Source organism: Plectropomus leopardus, chromosome 8 (genome assembly GCF_008729295.1).
Source record: "Plectropomus leopardus isolate mb chromosome 8, YSFRI_Pleo_2.0, whole genome shotgun sequence".
NCBI lineage: Eukaryota > Metazoa > Chordata > Actinopteri > Perciformes > Serranidae > Plectropomus > Plectropomus leopardus.
The window spans coordinates 16,667,653-16,693,940 of NC_056470.1; the positions used below are offsets into that span (position 1 = coordinate 16,667,653).

At 37.8% G+C, this 26,288-nt stretch overlaps 2 protein-coding genes across 3 annotated transcripts; both read left to right on the forward strand.

Annotated features, from left to right (window-relative positions):
- Positions 1–212: 212 nt before the first annotated feature.
- LOC121947104 (trophinin associated protein) lies at positions 213–9,511 on the forward strand. 2 transcript variants are annotated; one of them, XM_042492008.1, is made up of 14 exons: positions 213–387; positions 801–887; positions 1,672–1,909; positions 2,001–2,520; positions 3,115–3,233; positions 3,420–3,471; positions 4,945–5,090; positions 5,198–5,252; positions 5,353–5,435; positions 5,522–5,608; positions 6,089–6,199; positions 6,305–6,593; positions 6,705–6,907; positions 8,946–9,511. In XM_042492008.1, the coding sequence occupies exons 2-14, from the start codon at positions 826–828 to the stop codon at positions 9,018–9,020; spliced, it is 2,040 nt and encodes a 679-aa protein (XP_042347942.1). In that variant the 5' UTR covers positions 213–387; positions 801–825; the 3' UTR covers positions 9,021–9,511. The 2 variants fall into 2 exon arrangements, with proteins under 2 accessions (XP_042347942.1, XP_042347943.1); XM_042492009.1 differs by having other exon boundaries at positions 6,092–6,199.
- Positions 9,512–11,025: 1,514 nt separating this feature from the next.
- Positions 11,026–24,643, forward strand: pfkma (phosphofructokinase, muscle a). The gene is made up of 22 exons (XM_042491450.1): positions 11,026–11,205; positions 12,976–13,049; positions 13,344–13,421; positions 15,632–15,821; positions 17,575–17,740; positions 18,023–18,067; positions 18,995–19,103; positions 19,219–19,314; positions 19,407–19,499; positions 19,608–19,733; positions 19,861–19,925; positions 20,452–20,515; positions 20,640–20,786; positions 21,548–21,618; positions 21,708–21,795; positions 21,897–22,049; positions 22,134–22,298; positions 22,397–22,458; positions 22,666–22,777; positions 22,881–22,980; positions 24,050–24,155; positions 24,251–24,643. Exons 1-22 carry the CDS (start codon positions 11,115–11,117, stop codon positions 24,390–24,392), a joined length of 2,343 nt encoding a protein of 780 aa, XP_042347384.1. The 5' UTR covers positions 11,026–11,114; the 3' UTR covers positions 24,393–24,643.
- Positions 24,644–26,288: the final 1,645 nt, after the last annotated feature.

The window sequence follows — 26,288 nt, forward strand, 5'->3', positions numbered from 1 at the left end:
CTATTCTATTCGGAGGCCGCGGCAAAAGGCAATCACGTGGTAAAACAACTTTCGCGTCGTTGCTATGGAGCTGTTTACAAAGATCCGTTGCCTATTGGTCAACGATATCGTCATAACCAAAGTGCGCGCAGCCATTGGTTGGTACAGCTTCCTCTTGCGACCAATGGCGAAGCGCGCTTTTTACAAACTGCTGCGAGTCCAGGAAGTTGACAGCCAACTGCGGGGAGAAAGGACACAACAAGGGATCTTTAAATCTACGCAAACGCCCGCAAAAGTACCAAAATTGGACTTAATTATACATAAACGACTCTACTGGAAGTACAGAAGGAAGTAACAGAGGCTATTTTGTATTTTTAAGCACGTTACGTATGCAATAAACGGCTCCAGGTGCGTATGTAGCATGTGCTAACGAGAAAAGACTTCAACATTTAGCAGCTACAGTTAGCCCTCTGCTCGGGTTAAAGCTAATCTGCTCCTCTTAATGGTGCCTAATTAACACGTTAGCTTGCACCTTTAAACTATGTGCTCCATTGATCAGGGAAATAAATGTCATTATTTACTGCCTGATAAATGTTTTTTCCTGCGTGTGGAGGTATTTGTCTGCTTAGAGCTTTAAGCTGAATGCTTGTTTTTGTTGCTTCTCACTCAATAGCGGTTAAATTGTTAAAACTTTTAAAGGGATCTAATGTTTTTGCGGCTGCATGATTATGTATTTTGACCATCGTTAAACAGTTTTGTTAGCTTTTAAAGTGTTTCATGCTTGGTTGCTCGTTTGTGTTTGCCATCTGTTGCTCCTCTAGTTGTTCTTCACACATTGTTATCATCATGGACTCTTCTCCAGTCCTTCGTCCGCAAAGTCAGAACAAAATACACAGTAATCTAATGAGGTAAGACTATTCATGAAGTACCAGACATTTTTTTCCAGTTTATTTTGTCTTGCCTTTAAGGCTGGATATGAAAACCTTTTAATCGTGTTCACTTATTGTCTGATCAGACAGTTCCTACTTAAATCAAAATTTGTGCCTGCTTTTGACTGAATTTTATTGAGGCAAAGTATTTGTATGGCTGCCTGTATTTTGGAATTCAACATTTAAGAACTTTGGCTTCTTTTGCTGAAGAGAAAGACATTTATATATCTCAAACTAAGGCCGCAAAATTTGTTTTGGCACTGTTACTGAAACTTAGAAATTGGCAATAAAAAAACAAAAATAAATCAAACAATGTTTAGCTGTAGTTGCATACTAGAGGTCCTTCCTTCCTGCTGCTGTCAGACTGTACAACCAACTCTGCTTCCAGTAGACCACACATATGAAAACTGACTATTGACAATCAATCATCACTCATGTACAATATTACTGCATACCAACTGTGCAATATCTACACTTGAAATGTGCAATAATGTAAATTCTGCTTTTTTACTGTTAACTTATCATATTGCTATTTTTTTATTGTTTACTTATCATATTGCTCTTTTTTTACGGTTTGCTTATTATGCTGATCTTGGGTTGTTTTTTTCGTTTTTTTAACCATTATGTACTTATTGCTTTGCTTTGTGTTTTTTTTACTGATGCTTCCTGTTTGAATTATCTCTTTGCTGCTGTAGTGTTGCAAATAGCAGAGATAATCTTATCTTACTTGTTATTTTGCAACTGACGGATTTTCTCTACACAGAACAAAGAATGAACATAACAAAATGCCAGCACACCCAAAGCCCTTCAAACCGCTCTCCGCACCTCACCTTGCAAACCAGAATATTGAGAACCAGGATCCAGGAAACGTAGAAATAGTTAGGAAGGCGCCTGTGCGACTGGGTGTAAGTCGGCTCCCGGTGCTTGCAAAGTCCCTTCATCTCCAGACTCCGTCTGACTTCAGTCAGTCTCACTGCAGATGGGAGGAGAAACCTTTGGCTGTAAGTGCCTTCTTTCTGCACCGCAGACTTAAATGTTTTCTGTTTCATCAGATGAATCTCATGTTCTTAATACCTTATTATTTTCTTGCAGGGGAAAACCAAGAATAAAAAGCCATGCACCAGGCCTGTACCTTTCAACCTGTCTCAGCCCAAGAGCTTAAGAGTAGCCACTGAACATCAGCAGCCCCTCACCGTTTCAAAATCAAGGACTGGCACTCACGCTGTCCAACCTGACAGGAATGTATGCAATGCTCGTCTAAAAACCCAAAACATAACTGCAAAACCGACTAAAAATCCAGCTATGTTAAACCGCAATGTGGACTCAACTGATGGCACAGGGAAGTCAAATGAAAAGGTACCAGAGGATACATCCAAGCTATCAGGGCAGTCTGGGCCTTCCAACACATTTAAGACTTCAGCCACTTTGTCCAATTCTTTATCATCTGTTCCTAATAATGTCATGCATCAGACCAGCACCGCTCCTTCTGCACAGCCTGCTGTTAATGCAGACGCCTTTTTGGATAACATGAGCCTGCTTAGTCTCAAAGATCCAGCCAAGACATCCCAGGCTAGCCAAAACATGCAACTGACAACACAGGGCAATTCAACCGGTAAGTTAAATGTGTACGTTTTAAACATTAAAATTCCATTTGTGTTGTGCCAATATTACAAAATATATTTGTGTCCTATTTGCATCTGTGTTGACTCATTCGTTCATGTACTCAGTTGCCAGTTTATAAGGTATACTTGGCTAAAACCAATGCAATCGAATACAAACAGTCCTGCAATAAATGTAAATAAATGTTCAGTTTGTTTTGGATTTAGAGAGGTATGATTCGACTATTTAGTAGTTTTGAAGAGTTTAGTTTGTTATTTCGGATTTTGTTATACTCACAAAAAGTTCTATTGTTTTGTCCACCTCATTTTTATGAATGAGGGTAGATTAAATAAATGGAGCAACAGAACACTTTTGAATATGGGTTTAGATTTAAATGTCTGTTTAATTTGTTTTTACGTACACTAATTGGACATTTTTAATACTGCCACAACAACTGCATTTCTCCATAGAATATCTTCCCTGCACAACAACACAATTGTTGCTCATTATTAAAGTTAAACAGTGCAGTATTTTTACCTTGTTGACTACATTGCTCACTTATTTTTCCATGATAATAGTGGTTAACAGTATTTCTTATACATTTCAGACAAAGGGGAGAACTTCCAGTCTGATCACGCGGCTTTGCTCAGTATCCTCCGCAACGAAGGAGTAAGTGCTACAGGTCTGGGGTCTGCGACTCCACACTCCAAAGCCTATAACTATCTGGTGAGTTTGTTTTGTTGTTTACTCCCTCCTTTCACAATGTCTTTTGGTCCCTACTCTTTAACTGCCGGGTTGTTATTGACATTTTGAATGTTTAGTTTTGTCTGAATAGTTATTTCAGGGTTTTAATGATATAAATCTTTCAGATTTGTATTAATAATCATTTACTGGTACTTCTCTTGTTTGCAGCCCCAGCGAGTGTCTATCATGAAGAGTCGGCAGAAAGCTAGACCCACCACAGGTGAGCAAGAGATCAGAAACATAATGCATACCTGCACATACAGTACGTGATCACACCAGAGTAACATTAGAAATGTAATATCTTCTCCTTCCATTCGAGTCAAACCAGTTACAGAATTGTGAAACAATGTCTTGGTACCATTATGATTATGCAGGGATGCCCTGCTTTTTTTTGTGAAATTAATAGTTTGACATTTTGGGTTATACTCTTATTTCACTTTGTTGCACTGAGCTAAAGGGAGTTAGAGGTGGAATTGGCCAGCCTGGCTCTGGTCAAAGGTAACTGTGTGTGGCCTGCTGCACTTGAACATTAGTTTGTCTCCCATTTTCCCCGCCTGCATTTTCCTGCTTTGCTCATAGACATCACATCCGAATAAATCTAAAAATCACTGCTCTTGATTTGCAAAGTTTTACAAACATTAAACCTCCATCTATGCAGGAATTGTAGGTTACTGTTTGGAAACACTATCACCAGAGAAAGTCAACCCCAGACTTTGTCTTGTTTTGGAGCAAGCTTTGTCCACTTGGTGTTTCACCTCGCTTTATTTGCTTTTTTTTCGGTGCTGTGTTCGGTATTTTCATTCCTCTTGACAGCTTGGTTTTGTTACCTTTGCAGAGTCTGACTAGCTGTTATTCAGTCCCCAGTCTTTGTGCCAAGCTAAGCTAACTGTCTGCTTGCTCTCAAGTCAAGTCACGTTTATTTATAGAACAGATTTTCAAGAAACGTTGATCTAAGTAGGAGATAAAAAGATATAAAATACAACAGAGTCAAGCTCAAATAGAAATGGCAATTAAGCATATAAACATGAGAACTAATGAGCATGTTTTCCAAATTGCACAGCTATTACTTTAGGTTATCCAAAAAATGCAGATACAAGTTTAAAGAACCCGAAGTGATGTCCTGTGTCAACAAGAAACAAAAAGAAGCAAGCTAATTTCAGTACTTGTAAAACTGGTTACATTATATATAAAGTAATGATGTGTGTGCTAAGCAGACTAGTCCATTAAACATTTCTATCCTTGCTAGTCATCATCAGAAATACTAGTGAGTAAAACTTCATATTAAGATTAGATGTTGCTGATATAATCAGGCACGTTTACTAAAGATTTATTTTCCTAAAGAATATTGTTTTTATTAATGTTACTGATAGCTTTTATGTAGTTTTCATGTTTTGTAGAATAATGTGCAGTATTCATAATGCACGGTGCACAGTGCCACACAATGGCTCTTAAAATATATGATTTTTTTTGGGTTAATGTTCAAAGGGATTAAATTAAATTTTAAAGATTATATTGTGCTCAAGTTCTCTGAATATTTGCCAACTTTTAGACGAGTCCAATAGTCGAATTTTAAACTTCTGTTTAAACGTCATGAAAATGAGTCATCAGGAACATCCATACAACAAGATTAGATGACAGACAATGCAGTTATTTGGCTGTTGCATGTCAGTTGAATATGAATTTAATGTTACAGGATCAATAAAGTCGGTGCAGTTCTCGCCGGACCCCGCTGCGCTGCAAAGCATCCTGCAGAACGAGGGAGTGAAGTGTGGAGGGCCTGTGGGTGCCACACCCCGAACCTCTGTCTGTCCCTCAGGCAGAGGCACTTCTATCTACACAGTGTGTGCATGTTAAATTTGTTTCCAGTTCAGCTCATTTTTTTCATTTTATGACATTGCTTTTGTAACACAAACACACTTTCATTTTCTGCGTTGCTTCCTTGTCAGGCTCAGAGAGTGCCGGTCAGAAAGAATCCTGCAGAGGCGAACGGAGGAGCAATAGGTAAGATGCAGAATCGTTGTTTTTGTTATCTTATGAAACCTAATGCATCCTTATCTCCTTGTCCTTTTTCCCTGACGTGACGCTGCTGTTTTATCCTCAGCAATAGCACTCAGAGAGAGTCCGCTGAAGAAATGGACTCCACAGAGGGTCCGCAACACCAGGCATCAGCCGCTGTCTGCCATGGTTAGTATACATGTATCCGCTCTGACTGTTGGTTACGAGGTGTTCCTCGCCGCCACTCCCTTATCTCACCACGCTGCTGTTTCCAGAAATGGCATCTGTCGACACAAAAGTCACCCTACGCTGGCACTCCCGGGCTGCGGAGCTGCAAAACCAACCTTCAGCTGCACCAGGAGGTGAGAGCAGGAAATCATGTCAATTTTATTATGCGTGTAGAAAAGCTTTTATACAATTCTGTTTGAGTAAACACAATCTGTATGTGCAGATAAGATTTCAGGCAAAGTCAAAGCCAGAGTAAAATATTGTTGTTTACAGGATTTTCAATAAATTTCAGGCAGCTACAACAAAGGCTTCATCACTTGTTGATCTTCAATGGAGGCAACAATTTAGGAATTAAAAGATGAGTCTTCATAGACAGTCAGGCCCTATTCTACAGCAGTGCAAACATATGCATTGCACCCCCAGTTTACTGCTTTGCACAATCAGCTGAAATTTGAATAATGGTGATGATGCCGCACAGCTGTTGCATTAATGGAGACCCTTTATTATGGAATAACTACAGTAAAATGCATTCCAAAACAAAAAGCATGTATAACATTATGCAGTAGCTTGATACAACAACCGTCTCAGCACATATTTTTTTACATGCTCGTTAGCAGACAATTGTCCAGAGATTATTTGACGATCAGGAAGACGAGCATTGCACGAATGTGATGGACAAAGATCCTGAGACGCGACCAGAGCAGCTCCAAGCTCCAGCCACAACTGTAAGAACTGAACTGAGATCTGTGTTCAATTAAGTTCTTGTTATTTATTTGAAATGTAATGTAAAATCACTGTATGCCGTTTGGTGTCATCCCTCACTCCTCCAGACTAAATCCCACTGTCAAGAAAAGGTAGAGCTGAGCAGGTCAAACAGTGATGAGGATAAAGAGGAGAAGGAGCAGAGGACTGTGGGAGGACAGCCATTCTTCCAAGCACCACAAAGAGAGTCTGTCATTTTTTTCTCAACCGGCAAAACGCTGTTAAGAGCTCCTCGTTTTGACAAGCAGGAGAGCTCAGCCCGTCAAGAGCAACATGTCCCGGTGCTGCCGGTTCATGAAGAGGTGTCGTCTGTGTCAACCTGTCAGATCAACCCTTCTGTTCAGAGTCTGCACAGAGGTAACTCTCACGTCTCCTCGTCATTAATCTTAAAGTGTCACACACACAATGGACATTGTCCTTACTTGTGACTGTAAATGTCTTTTTAAAGTGCGACTTTTTCTATTACAGACGTCACTGTTCAGAAGACTTGCTCTCTGAGTCCTGCAGTGGCGATGCTTCGTAAGCGTCTTCCTCCTCTGGAGGAGCTTCTTATGGACGAGGAGGTGGCCTCCTACACCACGGTGCCTGTCCTGGCTGCTCCCGGGTTTCTCCCCCCTCGGCCCCGCTGTGGGAACCCGCTGGCCTCCATCTTGCACCTGGAGGAGTCCTCTGTGAGTACACCACTGACTGCGCACGTATAGAAAAGATGTAGTTAAAGTGCTACGTTAAGCATTTTTTATTAAATCACTGGTGTGATATATGAAAATTGATTATCCATTTTTTTAACAATAAGTGTATGAAAGGACAAATGACTCACCATTATTCAAATTGCTATTTTTTCTGACTAACTGACAAGATGATTTTTATCAATGCAAAATGTTATAAAACAGTATATATTGCAAAAAACAATAAGTTTTAACACAGCGCAGCACAGCTGTCATAGCTAGTTTAAGACTGATGCAGTTGTCTTTTTCACAGCCAGAGCCTGTGTTAAGTCATTAACAAAGTGCTCCCATCTATAGGTCTTGAAATGAGCTGTGGTCAGGGTAGTAGTTGGCTTATTGCTATTTTGAGGCAGCAGAAAGTGATTGTACTATTGGCCAACAAAAGCCTGGTCATAAGTCATAATGCTGGAGAATATTCCTGCTATTTAAAGGGTGCATTATTCAGATATCATTATGAGCCTTCATAGGTGGGATCACAACACATAATTTATAGCAAATTATATATATATAGCAATCTGCTTGTTACACGCACGGCAATCTGCGGATTGGTTGTGGGTGTGTGAAATAATACATAATTAATGAGGGAAATATTAATTACAGTCTCTAAAATGTAAACATGCTTGTAGCAGAGAGCAAAGCAGAGCTGCAACAGACTCTCCATGATGAGATGATGGCACTCAATGAAAAGTTGAACACTCAATAAAAAGTTACTATAATAAATCCAGGATTCCCAAGGTCATGGAAAACCTGGAAAAGTCATGGAATTTCACAATTGCATTTTCCAGGTGTGGAAAAGTAATGGAAATATACAAATCATTGAAAGTTTTGGAAAAATCATGGAATTGTGTTGTGTGTAATACATCAAATTACATTAATCATGGGGCGCCTGGTGGCTCAGTGAATAGAGCGGCGCCCCATCCTCGTCCTCGCCGCAGCGGCAGCGGCCGCGGATTTGAATCCAGCCTTGACCCTTTGCTGCATGTTTCCCCCTCTCTCTCCCCCTTTGACACTCACACTGTCCTGTCAATTAAAGGCAATAAAAGCCCCCCCAAAAAAAGACATTAATCATTAACATAACAAAGAACAACATAACTTAGCTCTAATATGTTAATGTTTATGCTAATATGCCAATGTTTTCAATAGAAAAACAATTTTTGGGTGAGTTCTTAATTAGGTTTTTTTTAAGAATACAGATTTGGGAAGCATGGTGTCTCTAAAATGTTTTAACGATTTTTATAGAGACTTACAAAAATTTGGGGCAAATTTTTTCCCTTACACTTTGAAAGGCATGTTTTCTTTGTAAATCACCCATCGCCATCATGTTGCGGATAGTTTTGGCGATTTTTATAGAAACTTAAACATTTTGGGCAATTTTTTTTTCTTAAGTATTGAAAGGCAAGTTTTTTTGTAAATCGCCATTATGTGGGACTCTGAAATCATGTGTGATAAGAGTTTGAATCTGATTTGTTTTAAAAACACAAGACAAGTGGGGCAAGAAAAAAGAACTAATACTAATACTAATTTGGGTCTCCATGAAAATGTGTGGTAACCCTGTTAATCCTGAGGGAAACATGAATGTCTGAACCAATTTTCATGACCATTCAGTAGTTGTTCATACATTTAACTTAAAACCACAAATGTAAACCTCTTGGTGGCAATAAGGGAATACCACTTAATCTGTTATCTCAGTACAGAGATACAGTAATAAACTGTACATAAAAAATCTAAGCAGGTTTGAGTGTGACGCATGTTTACAAATTTACTACCTATAAATAGTATTTATCCCCTTAGAAAGCAACGAAGTGCATTTTTTTATTTCACAGAATATGCTATTCATTTAATTTACAATACAGTATGAGACAAAACAGTTTGGAGCAGCAGCCTAAAAGGTTATCATATTAAGTTGAACACAGCACTTTAAAACATGTACATACACATTTTCTGTTAAGTTAATTTACATATTTATCTTTGTTTTGTTTTCCAGAGATTTGTTCCAATTGCTTTCGACCTCTCGTCTGACTGTTCCTCTCCACTCAGCTCTCCACTGCAGGAGAGATGACTTTGCACTACAAGTAGAGTATTTATGTTACTGTTGATATCCAGAGTGGATACGGTCACTCTGGTGTACTGATAACACTTTTTTAATGGAACTGATTTTGTTTGTCAAACACTGTTGTTGCCAGCCTTAATACAAGTCCAAAGAACGCTGCTAGTATCATTTTTTTAGAAACCTTTTTGTTTTATAAATGTTTTTGGCAGATCTCAGTAGATGCCTCAAAAAAAAAAACAAAGGTTATTTCATAATGTATCTTTTACACTTCAGGCATTCATGTTTGCTAATAATGTAGATGCTCACCTATTAGAAACAATGCCTACAATATGGATCAATAACTTAATGTTGAAAAAAATAAAAGATTTGAAAGGTTTTAAATGAAGACTCCGAACTTTATCAGTGTTATAGCTTTAGTAAACTAGAATGACTTCGAGCACCAGAATCTTGAAAATGTTTGTTTGTAATGTACAGTGTTTATAATAAATGTATATATGTAACTGTTTGGCAATGATTTTTCTTTCAGCTCTTGGAATTATTTCAAAATTTGTTTAAATCCCACAGGTGTAAAATGTCTTCTGTGGTTGTGGAGGAGCTTTCTAAAGTCTGAGTTACAAACTGTCGGCAAGGAGTGTGAACATTTACCTGTCAGGTAATGATAATGGTTGCTTTATTGAAAACTAGTGACTGTCAGTCACCAGTATGGAGTTTCACCCACACAAGTGACTATCAGGTTTAGTGGTAAAACAATTCATCACATAGTTTATCAACAGTATAGTGACTGTAGAGTAATTTAAGAAAATGAGCATACTTTTTTTTTTTTTGGTTTGAGCTGCTCAACTATTATGAGTTGTGTAAGAGTTTGTAATGGATGTTTTGTCGCTGTTGTTGAGTGCTACCCCCATTTACTCCATTTCAGCTTGAATTTTCTCCTGTTTTTGGATTCTTTGCTCACTATGGGGGCATGCCAGAAAATAGTTTTTTTTCACTAAGTCAGTGTAACGTTGGTGTAACGTTGTGTAAACTCATATACAAATGATCATTTTGTTGGTGAAGCATTCTCTTAAATTTCAAAAATAGTTAATGAGGTTCCCAGAGACCAAAGAATAATACAAATGATTCATGTCGTGTGACAAACTGCTCAAAAGAACCAAAGATTTCACTTTACAATGACATGAAACTAAGCTGTGACATGCAATGATACAGAGAGGGTTCCTGTGGAGTCTTAAAAAGTCTCATAAGGCATTGAATTCATTACTCTAAAAATAAGACCTAAATTGGTATTATATAGACTCAAACAAATCTTTCAGTCTTAAAGTCTTGAAAATGCACAGGCATGTGAAGTAGGATTTTATCAATCTTTTTTTTTTTGACGTTGCATTGTAAAATGGTTGGTAAACCAAAAAAATACTTTTATGATTATATATGTTCACTGTCTTCCATGTGTTTTCACTGGACAAAAAAAAAAGTCTTGTTTTCTGTTACAAGAAACATTTGGAGAAAATAAAATTGTCCCTCTTCAGTTTTGGTCATTAGAAAATTGCTCTTAAACTCAATTGCGAGTAGCATTAAAAAGGTCTTAAATCAACCTTGAGTTAAGCTGCAGGAACCCCGGATATAGGATTACTAAAATATAAAATGTGTTGATTTTTGATTTTACCAACTTGCCTTTTAATTGAAACATTGAGTTCAGGAGTCCTGAGGGGCTGAAGCTGCTAAGAGCTCATTTCATGTGTAAAAAAAAAGACAACATGGACCAAAAAGTTTGAAATCATTTCATCATTTTGTTGATTTTTGCTTTGTGTTGCTGGAAATAACTCATCTAAAATGCATTCAAACTGTTTGCTGTCATGTTTTATTGTGTTTCCCTGTGTAACTGTCTGCTGCAGGTGGTCAGTGGGCCTGATGTATATTTAGTAGAGTTGTGTGTGAGTGGTGGAGGGTGTCAGTGGGAGGGGGCTCGGGGAACAGTGGTCTATAAAGCCTGTGCCTTCACTCGAGCCTCCCCCGAGGAGCAGAGAGTGACGGAAGAGCAGCTCTGTTTTTTCTCCTTTTACTTTCCCTTCATCGTGCCCACCTGTCTGCCCCGGGTCCTCTGACAACATGTCCAAGGATCTCCACCCAACCATGGACCCCACCACGATGGGGGTGGGACGCTCCATCGCCGTGCTGACGTCAGGAGGGGACGCTCAAGGTAAGCAGAGGGACGGGGCTCTGTTATTTCATCACAGCTTTGTTTGAACTGTTAAAAGACAGAATGAGCCAGAGGGGAGTAAAAGCTGCCGAACAGCATCTTCCCTGCTGATGTGTCTGAGCACAACGCTGAATCCCAACCAGCTGTAGACGCCTTCTCCTCTGAGCCAGTGAAGTATCATGTTAGTGCTCCACTCTGCACGACATCTCAAGTAGGATCAGGAGCCAAAGAAGAGAAAGGCCAAGAAACATTTTTCCAATATGTCACAGAGGCCAGATTTGAAGGCCAGCTGTCAGAGGGTGATTGATGTTTGGCAGTAAACATAAGAAAGGTTACGTCTTGGATTCACAATACTCAATATTGGTGTTTAATGCACATCCAGCAAAGCTTTAAGTGTCCAAAGCACAAAGTAAATTGTGTTGCAGTAGAAGAGTATAATAATTAAGATCACCATACACGATAGGGATGTGATGATATTCGATTTTTTCTCAGATTGTAGTTTTAAAAAACAATTTCCATTATTGGGATAATCGTGCATATCGTGCAGCTCCCAAGAGACTGCTGGGCAAACAACAATAAAAGACACTGCAAAAATGGACTGCGTACAGCAACTTAAAAAAAGGCAAAAAGATCTTAAGTATTGGCAAATTTCATATTAAGATTTTACTTATTTACTATTGTTACATTTTATATTGTTTTAGTTTTGCTATAAATTATTATTTTTTTATTTTTATCCACCCCCTTTTACTTATTTACTATTGTTACATTTTATTTAAATTTACTTGATAATTTTAATTTTATTTTTCTGCCTCCTTTTTTTGACTTATTTACTATTGTTAAATGTCATTTATTGTATTTGTCTTTATTTTCTAATGGTGCATTTAATTTATTTTTATTTTATTTTATTCATTAGTGTTACATTTTACATTATTCATGGGGCATTGTACCATGGGGTGGAGAGCAGAGAGAAGGGTTTGGGTGGGCCAAGAAAGCTTTGCATAATTGTACAATAAACTTTCATCTGTCTTTTTTAATGAAACTCAATTTTAAAAAAAGAAAAAACAAAAATATTTAAATGAAAAAAAAACGTCATAACGTGCCAATAGTTGAAAAGCCTGAAAAAAACAGACATTGATCCTAACTTCAATGCAATAAAATATTGTTTTTGTTTTTTTTTAACAAAATTTAAGAATATTTATGTAAGAGTTTTAAGCATGTTTTGATGAATATCAGGATAATATCCTGAACAGCAATTATTTAGGACGGGATAATCATGAGATTTTCCATCATCCTATGCCTAATACAGGCTTTATTCTCCTTTGTTAAAGTAAACTGGCATTAATCTCCTGCAAACATGTTCATACTCACGTCATATTCTTACGCAATCGCTGTCTCCAAACTTGATTCCAACCCTTTGTGTTATCAACCCAAGTGCCCCCTTATTTTAATGTCTTTGAGGCTAATTTTAGTGGCGTTGACCTTTTTCTGGTATGGAGAAGAGAAACGCCCCCCATCCACAGCTGCTGTCTGATGAAACAAGAGCCGCCAGCCTGCTACAACACAAGCTCACAGAGACATGGTACACAAGACATACAGTCCCATGAACTATTTCTGTCTCATCTGCGGCCAGTGTACAGGTCATGTCATTTGAAGGTTAAGGTCTGAACTGGGCTGCTGGTATCTGACAGGAAGTGTCAAACAGAGTCTGACAGTGTCTTATAATGTGAGTAAATCACAGCTCGGTCATCATGTGTCATTTGTGTGTCTCAGGTATGAACGCTGCTGTGAGAGCCACAGTCAGAGTCGGTCTCTACACCGGAGCCAAAGTCTACTTTGTTCATGAGGTACGAGTTACATACAGATAATGACTGACACGACATTGCAAATAAATACAACAGAGAGATGCTTTTTAAGCAGGTTTAAACAGATAAAACAGATACATTTTCCCCTTTTCTTTTTTCCCCATATTTTCTCTTGCACATTATTCTATTTTCTATGATGTCTCTTGACTCTTGCATTGTTATTATGAACCAAAACACCAAGACAAATTCCTTACATGTGCAAACTGATTCTGATTAAACCAGTGCATCAGGCATAACTGTTATTTAACCACAGTGTGTGTGAACGTGTCCCTGCAGGGCTACCAGGGTCTGGTGGATGGAGGAGACAACATCCGCCTCGCCACATGGGAGAGTGTGTCTATGATGCTTCAGCTGGTGAGTGACGTGCAGCCCAGTAAACAACCATGAGAAGTGTTCATTGTGTTTTAAAGCATCAGATCATCACATTAGAAAATGCTTTCACTTATCTTTACTGGTTTTCAGTCATTCAGATAGTTATGTTGAATTTCTTTCTTTCTCTTCTTTTTGAGGAACATTATCGCACATTATCCCTTGACATAATTTTACTATAACAATAACAGTCAGAAGTATTACAAAGTAAACATTTAGGAGCATATTTCAGACACTCCTCATCTTTTATTAGTTTTTCCAGTGTCCCCAGTACCCTCAATCTACCCTCACAAGGACAATACTGAGACTACTGATGTCTCGGCAGACAGCCTATCACCTCATAGTTTGGTTTTTATTTGCACAGGCTTTGAGATATCCAGCTAGAGATTTCTGCGGCCAAACCAACAAGATGAAGGTGTTAAAAAGTTTAGCAGCTACTTAGTGTCTCCATAACAAATGTATGCACCTTTCACTTTGGATAATATGATAGATTATGCAGAGTGACCGTGACACTTTTTATCTTAAGTAAAAGCATCAACTTTTATTGAAGAAATACCTTAATGTTATATTTGCTGAAACTGTTACTATACTCTGAAAGATACATGAGACAGATGACCTGTCAAACAAATCATGTCCCTCCTCATCCGACTGCCTCTAATTATATTCACTAGAATCAGACTGCCAGCAGCAACCAATCAGAGCTGAGGAGTCTGTAACGCAGCTGTAAGTCATGTCAATCACTGCTTGTGAACTGTGGTCAAACTATCAAACTAGGCACCGCTAATAAAATTAAATCAAGATTTTGTTAAATAAAAAACCAAAGCAGCTGTTCACATCCAAAAACAGTTTAAGGCAGGTTCTCGGCAAAAAGAATAGCATTAAACAGCATGAAAAAAGGTCTGCACACTGTAGCTCCCTCCCTGTACATGACTGCATCGCCTATTTCTCATCTCAAATGTTTTCAGACTCACATTTTAGTGTATTTTTAGCTGTAAGATGAGAAAGTTTAAGACCCAGTCGCCATATTCCAAGCACTGCCAACCAGCTAATCCAGCTTTCTTATTTTGCTGCTCAACACTGCAATAAAATATGTCACTGTAAATGTTTTAGGTGAGAAACAGGCAATGCAATAACAGAATCTTGACTGATTTCTGAAGAGTGCTGCCTAGTTCAACAGTTTGACTGCAGCTCACGAGCAGCAGATTGATTGACAACTGAATCAGAGACTTGTCTGTGCTGATTGGTAGTTTTAAATTAAATAATAATAATAATAATAAACTTTATTTGTATAGCACCTCGCATACAAGCAATGCAGCGGGATGTGCTCCACAACACAGAAATTACATGCACCAAGTGCATGAAAAGGCATAGAACACATAAAGACATAATGAAACTTGCATTCAAAAATAAGATAAGATCAGAATAGAGTACATAGAATACATCTTCATATGAATAAAACCCACTTCATAATACTATTAGAATTAAGATAAAAATAAGTTTAAAAATAGTAAGCACAGAATACATAACATAAGATAAAGCCATTAGAACTACAACAGAACTACTACAAGGTGACAGAGTAGCAGATCGAATATGATTTTTTAATTTTTTTCTTTTTCTTTTTTTTTTTATTTATTTATTTTTTCAATAGAAATTGCCAACTACAGATTTACCCTTTAACCTTTAACACACATACTCAACTTGGACTAAAGACCTTCCCCCTCACAAGTGCTGATAACACGAGAAATGTGATTTTTGAGTGATGACATTAAATGACTTTGTCCCTGTAACTGAAGGATGATTGAGATGCATTAATCCTGTGATGCATGTTTCATATTTCCTTCAGTCATCTCAGTCCTAGCGGGTGAAGTGGGAATGATGATGCTGAGATTTATGAAGTGTGTGAAAGTGAGCAGTGGCATGGGGACGGGCCATGATAAATTTAAAGGATATCACTTCTGAAGTGTCTACTTCATTTACTCAAAGCATGATGTACGCTCACTTAATGTGACTTCCAGGCATCTTAATGAGTCGCTCTGATTCGCATCCCTCCTAATATTTAGGTAATATTGGATAACAGTAAGGGAAAATATTGTAAGGTTAAATGTCAGAGCTCACTGCATTATTACATTCTTCATCCTTCAAAGCCAGAAAATGGTTATAATTCAGTAACTGTATCTTTTCCTTGCGTGTGTCAGGGGGGTACTGTGATCGGCAGTGCACGCTGCAAAGACTTCCGCACGAGAGAGGGTCGTATGAAGGCAGCCTGTAACCTTGTGAAGCTGGGCATCACCAACCTGTGTGTGATCGGAGGCGATGGCAGTTTGACTGGAGCCAACCAGTTCAGGAGTGACTGGAGCGCACTGCTGCGTGACCTCATCCAAGCTGGTAAAGAGACAAATGTTGTGAAAATAATGAGTGAAGTCAGTCAAATCCTGCAGCCTCGTCCACTCAGCTGTGCCGAAATCTCAGCCAATGCTCTCTGTCTCCTCACCCAATCATATCAGAAGGATATTATGTGACTTCACAAAGCTGTACCCTCATTGGACTTTTTAGCCACTTTCCTTAAATACATACATAGTTCAGCCTCAATGCCCAACATCTATTGAATACATTCAGATTACATTTGGTAAAGAGACATTCATGCTCCCCAAAGCATAAATACCACTGAATTTTCCTGCAGCGCCACCATGAGGTGTACAATTTTGGCTTTTAGTGAAACATCTTGACAACTTTTGGATGTATTGCAGTGGATTGAACTTTTGCACAGTCATTCTCCGCAGCAACGTGAATAATCCTTAATTCTTTTTCACAGTTTTTTTGCAGTGAGTGCCAATTTAAATAAAATAAAAAATATAATAATAATAATCATAATAATAATTTTAAACTAAAATATATATCATATTAGTAATAGATGTATCATAATTGTATCATAATAGTAATACAAAAACATGACTTTTTTTTTTAAAAAAGGTCCGTTGTCAAAAAGGGACAGTCAATTATATAGATATAATTAATTTTTCAATTAATTATATTTTCAAGAAATACACAAATAACCCAATAAAGCACTTAAGCATTGCTTAAAAGGTGTGGCCTTGCGTGCAGTGGAAGAATCACAATGGTAAGGGAAGTGACATGGCGCCCTAACCCAAAACTTGGTACGCTTATAAAAATCTAAAAACAAATACTCACTGTTTCATGACAATATATTTTGTAAGGGTATATAATTGTGCATCAAAATTACTATGAATTAATTCCAAAAAAAATTCACCTTTTTGTAAAATGTGTATTTTGATAGTGTCTCATTTTGCTAGTAGCCTACTGTTATGATGGGACATTCTGACATGACAGGACACTGCTCTTTGTCGTTTTGAGAGGGGAAAACTATTTTTTAGTATCATAAAACACTTGCTATCTTCAGATAAATCATTTTTCTAAACCGGATCAAATATAATTTCTCTACTTGTTTCTCTTGTGAAGAAGAGCTAGCATGGTAGTGTTTTAGCTAGCATAGCGGTTTATGTGTTAATTGAAGACATTAAATGTTGAAATTACTCTCTGACTTTTAGATCAGAATATAAGTTGTCCCATTTTAGTACTAAAGGTGTCCCATTTTGCCAGTGGGGCCTCTAAAAACGTGGTCTCAGGACATATTGTGTTTGAAATGAAATTATTGATTCTGTGTTTAATTATTCTTTTTTTTCATTTGCATATTGGAATAAGATGACATTTATATAAAGGTATCATGTTTGGAGCTCAGACATATTGAAAATTCAGTAAATTGTTCCACCATGCACATTTTCAAGGGTGTCCCAATTTGATAATGCACACCCTATCTTCTTTCACAGGAGGCAAATAAATTACAAATAAAACACACCTCAGTAAAAATACAGTTCCTCCAAAAAGCAGGGATAACACCTGTGAGTAAAGGAAGAAATTTGTCTTTGGCCCATCAAACACAAGAAACAACAACATAAAAAGCAGGCAAGCAGTTAGGAAAACAAACATGTAGAAGATATCATTAAAAAAACTTTACACATTAACTCAGGTGATGTAATTGTCTGTCGAGTTAATAACATTCGGATAATGGACTTCTGATAATTCGTTACGTTACTATCTTTGTCCTTTTAATCTTATGTAGGTAAGATCACAGAAGCAGAAGCCAAGAAATCTTCCCACCTGAACATTGTGGGCATGGTGGGCTCCATCGACAATGACTTCTGTGGCACCGACATGACCATTGGCACTGACTCCGCCCTGCACCGCATCATCGAGGTGGTGGATGCCATCACCACAACCGCACAGAGGTCAGACATTACTGTAGCCCTCCCTCCATGCACACAGCGACGGATGAGATCAGCTTCAGTATTCAACAGGGATGAAATGATCATGGCGGCAGAAAAGAACATTTGACATGCAGAAAGTGTGAAGCATCATTAAATTCAGCATCAGGCCAAGTAAAAAACTTTGAGTGCATGTAGAAGCGTAAATGTGTTTTGTTTAACTGATTGTCTGTTAAATCTCATACTACATATTTTTTGTTATTTTTCTTTTCTTATTTGCAAAAAATGCTCTCTGTTAATCTGCAGCCACCAGAGGACGTTCATCCTGGAAGTGATGGGCAGACACTGTGGGTCAGTATCTTATGGATGTCTCTATGTCTTTATATGTGCGTGTGTGTGTGTCTGAATATGTTGTCCATTAACAGGGACATATCTGTGTGTGTATGTAGTGATTAGTGAACATGCAATATAATTGGTTTAAAACAGAATATATTTCTCAATTAACTGGAGTATGTTCACCTACTGATACAAACAAAAAGAAAATATTTTTCACTTTTTTTTAGGTGTTTTCCTTGTCATAATATACATATTTAATAATAAATACCAATATATGCATAAATTCATATTCACATTGGTTTAAATGCTTGAAAACAGAGATGCCTTAGGGTTTATCTTAACATGCATCAAACAAGCAAATTGCATTTTCGTGTTAAGTTTAGGGAAGAAAAACAAATCCACACAGTAAAACCATCACAGATATTTTAAACATCTTTGGGGCATCCTGGTGGCCAAGCGGTTTAAAATGCTACATTACATTATACCCGCTATGTCCACATTTCAATTCTGGCTGGGGATCTTTGTTGTATCCCTTCTTTCTTTCCCCTCATTTCCTGTCACATCTCTTCTGTCAACTACCAAAATTAAAGGCAAAAAAGACTGAATTTCACACCTCAACAAGTTGTTTTTTAGTAGGATGCACACAGTATATCAACTAAGGATGCAAGATGCAACTATCAACAGCTGTCAACTCTCATGTTTTTACCAAATTGTGTAGATTTTAAGGCACTCTGTTATCTCAAATGGCTTGTAAAATTGTGCTTGTAGCTGCAGTAAATGGGGAAAAATAAGCATTTATATAATAAGCAAAGTAAGCATGCACACAACCCCTCCCCCCAAGTTTGGGCTGAGCACCAAAGGTTTTACATATGTAGGTCTGGCTCTGTCCCTGTTTGGAGCAGGTATTGCGGGTACATGGATTTATCTTGTGTGTGGCTGCAGGTACCTGGCTCTGGTGACGGCCCTGGCCTGCGGTGCAGACTGGGTGTTCATTCCAGAGATGCCACCAGATGAAGGCTGGGAGAACCACCTGTGCAGGAGGCTGACAGACGTAAGTGTGTCTTTATTTGCTGATAGAGAGGCTCTCATCATGTGTGAACACTGCAACATATGTAACACAGAATGCACACGTACATTTTTATTTGTTCTTTTGTTTTTTTGGGCAGCAAAGAGCCAGAGGTTCTCGCCTCAATGTGATCATTGTGGCTGAGGGTGCGATTTCTAGAGATGGCAAACCGATTACATCCGACATAATCAAGAAGGCAAGCCCATCTTTCTGATGTCAGTGTGCTTAAACATTGTTCTGAGGTGTGCAGATAACATGCTGCTAACAGCTGGGGTTATTTGTCTCCAGCTGGTGACTGACAGGCTCGGCTTTGATACTCGCGCCACTGTCCTCGGACACGTGCAGAGAGGAGGAACACCGTCTGCCTTCGACAGAATCCTGGTGAGTGTCTCAATGAAACACCAAATATATAAACACACCTCACACACCTGATGATCTAACTCATTGTGTGTTTGTGTGTGTGTGTGTGTGTGTGTGTGTGTGGTCCAGGGCAGCAGGATGGGTGTGGAGGCAGTGATGGCGCTGCTGGAGGCCACTCCAGAGACTCCTGCCTGTGTGGTCAGCCTGTCCGGGAACCAGGCGGTCAGATTGCCACTCATGGAGTGTGTGCAAGTGGTACGTCAAAAATATTTAGTCACTGTACTTTTTTGTCTGTGTTTCTGGAGGACTGTGCACTGACATTACAGTAAGTGTTTCTTCATCTTTCTCTCTTTTTCTCTCACTCTCTGTCACTTTACTACAGACCAAAGATGTGACTGCTGCCATGGCTGAAGGCAGATTTGAGGATGCCATCAAGCTCAGAGGAAAGTGAGTATTTTACTCCTAAATACAGACAAGTGTAATTGTAGTAAGCACTTCAATCAATCCATTGTTTTAAAAAAGTTCATTATTAATTCAAAATTTAAAGACATAATAAGAAAGCAGAATTATTACCTGCCAAATTGAATTATCTTTTTTTTTTATTATGGGTTTATTATGCATCATTTAGATTGATTTTAAATTAATTTATAATACCTTTTTTTCAATTTGTTTCATTTATAAATTAGCTTTAACTTTAATTATATAGTATAAAAGTCAACAATAATTTTGGCGGCACTCACCAGGCTCCATATTAACACAATACACTGAAGAAAGAAAACATACAGAATAAAGTACAAATCTAAAGTGCAAAGTATATAAAACAGAAAAACACAGAGCAAGAAGTAACATCATTAAAAAAAATCAATGGTATTATCACTGATAGAGATTAATACCACCATTCACATATTTAAAAATGAAAGCACATACGTATTGCTTCAAACTACCAACATTCAACCTTATTTATGTCGTGCAGGAGTTTTGAAAACAACTGGAACACGTACAAGCTGCTCGCTCACATCAACCCGCCAGATGCTAAGGTAACAACCGCACATTTTCCAGACTCTAGATAACATGAAATTAATTATTATTTAAATGTTTACACTGTTGTCTTTTCCTCCAGTAACTCTTCAGTCATATTCTCTTGCTCTCTTTTCTGACCAGAGCAACATCAATGTCGCCATCTTAAACGTCGGTGCTCCCTGCGCTGGTATGAACGCTGCCGTCCGTTCAGCAGTCAGGATGGGAATCATCCAGGGTCACTCCATGTTTGCCGTCCATGACGGCTTTGATGGTCTGGCTCACGGACAAGTAAGTGAAAAGTACATTCCCCTCTTTGTACCAGACCTCCTTTTGTCATGATCAGGTGAAATATGTACACAGAGTTGAGTAAAACAAATTTCTGTCTAACAAAGTAAATCAAACATACAAAGCTGGCGTACGTTGATGTTTAGCCTTTACTGATCACAGACGTCTGTACTCTAGTCGGGTGATAATAACACATCATGTCCTCTATTACGGTTTTCTTTACTTTTTTTTCTGCATGCATTTAAGATAATAGTCTGTAAATAGCAAAGCAAAACTGTATTTACATAGCAAATTTCAGTCCACGCATTGTTTGAGTTACCACGGAAGTTGCAGCACAAACATTATGTGGAAAGTGTAAAGATAAAATTGACATAAGTAAACATAATTAAAACAAGCACATGAATAATGCATGTGAGATAAAATGAAGCAGGGAATGAAAATTAAAATCATTAGGACTCGCAACCAACCAGTAAGAATTAATGAGATGTGAATTAATTAAATTAAAAAAGTAGGAATAGAATATAATTTAATTAAGTAATAATTAAGACCAAAAGTTGAACTATAAACAATGATAACTTAAAACCAACAATACAAATAAAATAAATATTAAATTAAATGATAATTAAGCAAATAGACTGCTGAGAGGCGCACCTAATTTGTTTCGTTTTAAAGGACGATAGCATTGGAGCACAACATGATTGGTAAGGGTGTTTTAATATTTGTTATATGATATATATTGAGGTAGTATTTTCTTCTCACTGCAGATTGAACCTATCACCTGGACTTCAGTGTCTGGTTGGACTGGGAAAGGAGGCTCCATGTTGGGCACTAAGAGGTAAACCATAACTGTTTTTTCTTTTTCCAGTGAAACTGTTTTTGTCATAATACTACAACACTTTTCACTGTGTAATTTGTCTCCGAAAGAACTCTGCCAGGTAAATTCTTGGAGGAAATCAGCCAAACCATTGCTAAATACAGCATCCACGCTTTGGTGATCATCGGTGGATTTGAGGTAAAAAAAGACGTGATAACATTTCTTCTCCTTTAAAGCTGATCTTTCCTTCACCAAAAAACAATGAGACAAATAAATCTTTGTCTTCTCTCGTGCTGCAGGCCTTTGTTGGAGGGCTGGAGCTGGTTCAGGCCAGAGAGAAATACGAGGAGATGTGCATTCCCATGGTGGTCATCCCCGCCACAGTCTCCAACAACGTCCCCGGCTCTGACTTCAGCATCGGCGCTGACACCGCCCTCAACACCATCACTTCTGTCAGTACTCTAAAGCATATATTCACATATATGTAACCCAAAAAAATAAAAATAAAAAAATTCTCCCATGTTACTTTTCTGCAGACCTGTGACAGGATCAAGCAGTCTGCTGCTGGAACCAAGCGCCGTGTGTTCATCGTAGAGACTATGGGAGGATACTGCGGCTACTTGGCCACCATGGCCGGTCTGGCTGCCGGGGCTGATGCCGCCTATGTCTATGAGGAAAAATTCAACATTAAGGACCTGCAGGTGAGCTGATCACAGGACCTGTCTATCCTTTTTTTTTTTAATTCAAGACTCAACTGTTCAACTGTAATGTCTTCTGATTGTGACTGTGTGTACTACAGGTGAACGTAGACCATCTGGTGGAGAAGATGAAGGGATCAGTGAAGAGAGGTTTGATTCTCAGGTAGGTTTTTAGTCGGATGTGAAGCAGAGGTGCCAGAGATAAGAGGTATGATGTTCAATTTGAACACAACCTACGACACACACCTCTGCAGCTTTTTTTCTGCTATGAAGTCAAAATATGTGCAAAAATAGAAATGGATGCATGTAAGTCATTTCATACCCTTCGAGATAACAGAAAAATAGTGTGTCACTTTTCATCCTACACTAGGAATGAGAACTGCAACGCCAACTACACCACTGACTTCATCTTCAACCTGTACTCAGAGGAGGGCAAAGGCATCTTCGACTGCCGTAAGAATGTCCTCGGACACATGCAGCAGGTCCGTTCATGCAGCAACACGTGCAAGTCACGTGGAACAGATTTTGTGTCCTTTTGCTAACTTACAGTTGGACTGATGATGATCTCACCTTTAATATCTGCAGGGCGGCACTCCAACACCCTTCGATAGAAACTTTGGCACAAAGATGGGTGCTAAGACTGTCATGTGGTTGACTGAAAAACTCAAGGAGTGTTACAGGCACGGTACGTGGGTCTAAAGTCAAATTAGTTCTATGAATCGTCAGTTGGGGAAATGTAACATTTAATGTAAGTACTGCAAGTATGATTTTTAAGGTGTACCTATTAAGCTTTTCTATTTTAGTGCTTTTACATTATATATTTAAACTTAACTACATTTCAGAGGACGATGTTTTTAATTCCACTTAATTGATTGACAAGTTAATTTTTTGAAATTTAATGTATTTGTTTCACACATATAAATACAAAGTACATGAAATAAATATAAAGTACATGTAAATATAAAGATAAATATAAATAAATATAAAGTACATGTGGGGTTGTCGTAGAAACCTGTAATGGCTTACATGAAAAATGAAAAATAAAGGACACGTGCATATAATGTAAATATATAATATCACAAGTGCATTTTAAATATTATAAACTTCATGTAAAATAAGTGTAGGAGCATATACAAATAATTTTAAGAAATCACTGGTTACTTGCCAATGAAGGTTTTATACTCAAAAATATGATCAGCTCATAAAATATGATGCATTGTTGTATCAAGCTACAGTATATGAAGTAGTTAAAGTTTAGTAGTAAAATGCACTGACACATTGCTGCATCAGTAATTATAATCCAATTATATAATATGCAGTCACTCTCCATTGTCCCACTCACTTATTATAGAGTACTTTTACTACTGATTCTAGCTTATATTATTTTGTAGAATATTTGTTTAATCAGGTAAATTCCACTGACATTGGGATCTAATTTCAGTGAAATCCTGAGTAAAAATTTAAAGAAATAATTAAAAATACAGTTGACAGTAAGATATCAGCATATAAAACATGAAAAAAATCTGTATGTATTTTACATCAGTATACATTTAATGCAGTTTTCAATTTCTTACAATATGGTATTGCTGGTTTTAATTAAAGGAACAATTCACCCCCAACTGATCATTTCGGGTTAAGTGTTTTTCTAAGGATCTGAATACTTCCTCCACCGCTGCCAATTGTAACTAATATCACTGTTTCATGATCATCACATGTCACGTTAACTGAACTGTTTCACCTCCTGTGTCATTTAGGTCGTATCTTTGCCAACACTCCAGACTCTGCCTGTGTGCTGGGGATGAGGAAGCGGGCGCTCACCTTCCAGCCTCTTACTGAACTGAAGGCCGACACTGATTTTGAGTAAGACATATTTTTAAATAGGACTCACTGTGCAACCAGTAACATGTTCAATGGTGAATATCCTTTGAATAATATCCCTTCTCTGTCTGCTGCAGGCACCGTATCCCTAAGACCGAGTGGTGGCTGAAGATCAGGCCCATTATGAAGATCCTGGCCAAGTACGACATCCAACTAGACACATCCGAACACGCCGACATGGAGCATGTGATCAAAAAGAGGAGTCCTCTTGGGAAATAGACTCAGCCTGCCCCCAAGAACACAGCGAGGCAATTTTCTGTTACATGACAAAGTATTTTCCTTGTTCCACCACCTGTCCTCATTCACCTGTAAAAGAGCTGCAGTCTTATCCTTTATCATCACTGAAGTCCATATAATCTCGATCTGCAGTGATGCTCTGCAGCTCTCAACTCTCAAAACCTTTAAGAAGTCAGTTTTGTAGAGGATACCAGATATTAAGACACGGATTAAAGATGTATTTGCAAAAATAACATTGTTTGTCCTTTATGATAAATGGAGCAGAATGTGAACTGTATTGGGCAATGGGAAATTTAAATAAAAGTCTAATTAATTTGCAATCAGTATCCTTGCACTTGCTTAAGACATATAGAACACAGATGTGTGAGAAAAACAGTGGTTACAAAAACTGTAAAAACACAGGGAATATAAATCCATCTTTTTGTATCCACTCCTGTTCATTTAAACACCTGCAGTTGTGGGCAATTAAAGATGGACTGTGCCTGGGAATGACAATAAATTACCCTTAAATTGCATTGTAAAATCAAAATGGCCAACTGCCTTTTGAATTTAGAGCATGGCCCCAAAAGAGGGGTTTTTTTTTCAGTTCTAAAGGTGATACATCTGCCTCCCAAATCACATTCATCTATGAAATCATAACCATATGTCAAATCTAAAGTTGGAGGCTTTTATGTCATTGTAATTTGTTGTAATGATTTCATTGTAATCTTCTCCAGACATATTAAAGATATTTAACAATATATGTCTGGTATGACTTACCCACAGAAAAAAGTCTAAATAAAAGTTAAAATATCTCATTTAATATATTTACCATTATTAGTGAGTTATTAGTGAAATTATCTTTCTGAATTACCTTCATGTAAAATTTGTTTTTGTAAAAGTTTAGATTAATTTAAATTAAACATAGTTTATGGTGTCTTTAGTTGTGAGCCTGTAAAATCTGTCACCCCACTACATATGAAACATGTATGTGAAGTCACCCAGGTCACAGGATATCTGAATGTCAAAGGCTACAGATTCACTGCAGGTCCAGGTGCCATACATCAAACAGCATGCTGCCTTTGGTTATACCTGAATACCCAAATCTCTTAATCCTAATATTCACCATTTACAAACATGTTTTCTTTATTTTGAAAGGAACATAAGCTGTGGAGCCTTTTTTTTTCATTTGCAACTATAATCCAATAATTGTCAATGTAACACTGTGTGACCAGTCTTTGAACAACTTTTTTGGGTTATTTAAAGTTTTTTTAGTGGCTTATCACCTGATCCTGATTGCATCTGAGGTGGGACAAAAAGTGATCTCATCACAGCGTTTTTCTTTTGATGCTACACGAGAGACCACTCACTAAGCCTGCTGGCAATCACTGACCGACCCTTACGAGCATTACTGTGATAGTGATAGCAGTGTATTAACTCAAACTGAAGACACTTGCATTCATATAAAGGGGAACACAAATGCATTATATTGAGACATGCATATGTCTTAATACATTGCACAAAATAATAAAAGAATAAAATAAAAGAGCAGTATTTACCATTGTGGTCTTCTCTCAGGATGGTTTTAAGTTATATCTTTATGCATCAATTTTAGTAAAAATAAAACAAATTTATAAATACAACAACAAAACACAAAAGAAGTCTGCATATTTGGCCTAGTCTTGACTCTACAGCACATACATTTTGGATTAAGGACTTCATTACACGTTTATTGCAGAGGAGCAATATGTCTAATACACAGCAAATGTTTAAAACAGATGTTTTGTTAAATGGCCTCAACATAAAGAATAACAAATGTAATCATTTTTTTTTTAGACACATAATACACTGCCCTGCTACCTCTGGAATAGTCACTTTGACAACATTAATTTCAAATCA

What these genes read in the sequence shown, in the direction of transcription:
- LOC121947104 (XM_042492008.1), top strand. Translation starts at nt 826, where the DNA reads ATGGACTCTTCTCCAGTCCTTCGTCCGCAAAGTCAGAACAAAATACAC. An exon ending in ATACACAGTAATCTAATGAG is followed by an intron (nt 888 to 1,671) that starts GTAAGACTATTC and finishes TTCTCTACACAG; the next exon opens with AACAAAGAATGAACATAACA. An exon ending in TGCACCTGGAGGAGTCCTCT is followed by an intron (nt 6,908 to 8,945) that starts GTGAGTACACCA and finishes TTTGTTTTCCAG; the next exon opens with AGATTTGTTCCAATTGCTTT.
- pfkma (XM_042491450.1), top strand. Translation starts at nt 11,115, where the DNA reads ATGTCCAAGGATCTCCACCCAACCATGGACCCCACCACGATGGGGGTG. An exon ending in TCCATGTTGGGCACTAAGAG is followed by an intron (nt 21,619 to 21,707) that starts GTAAACCATAAC and finishes TGTCTCCGAAAG; the next exon opens with AACTCTGCCAGGTAAATTCT. An exon ending in TGATCATCGGTGGATTTGAG is followed by an intron (nt 21,796 to 21,896) that starts GTAAAAAAAGAC and finishes CTCGTGCTGCAG; the next exon opens with GCCTTTGTTGGAGGGCTGGA.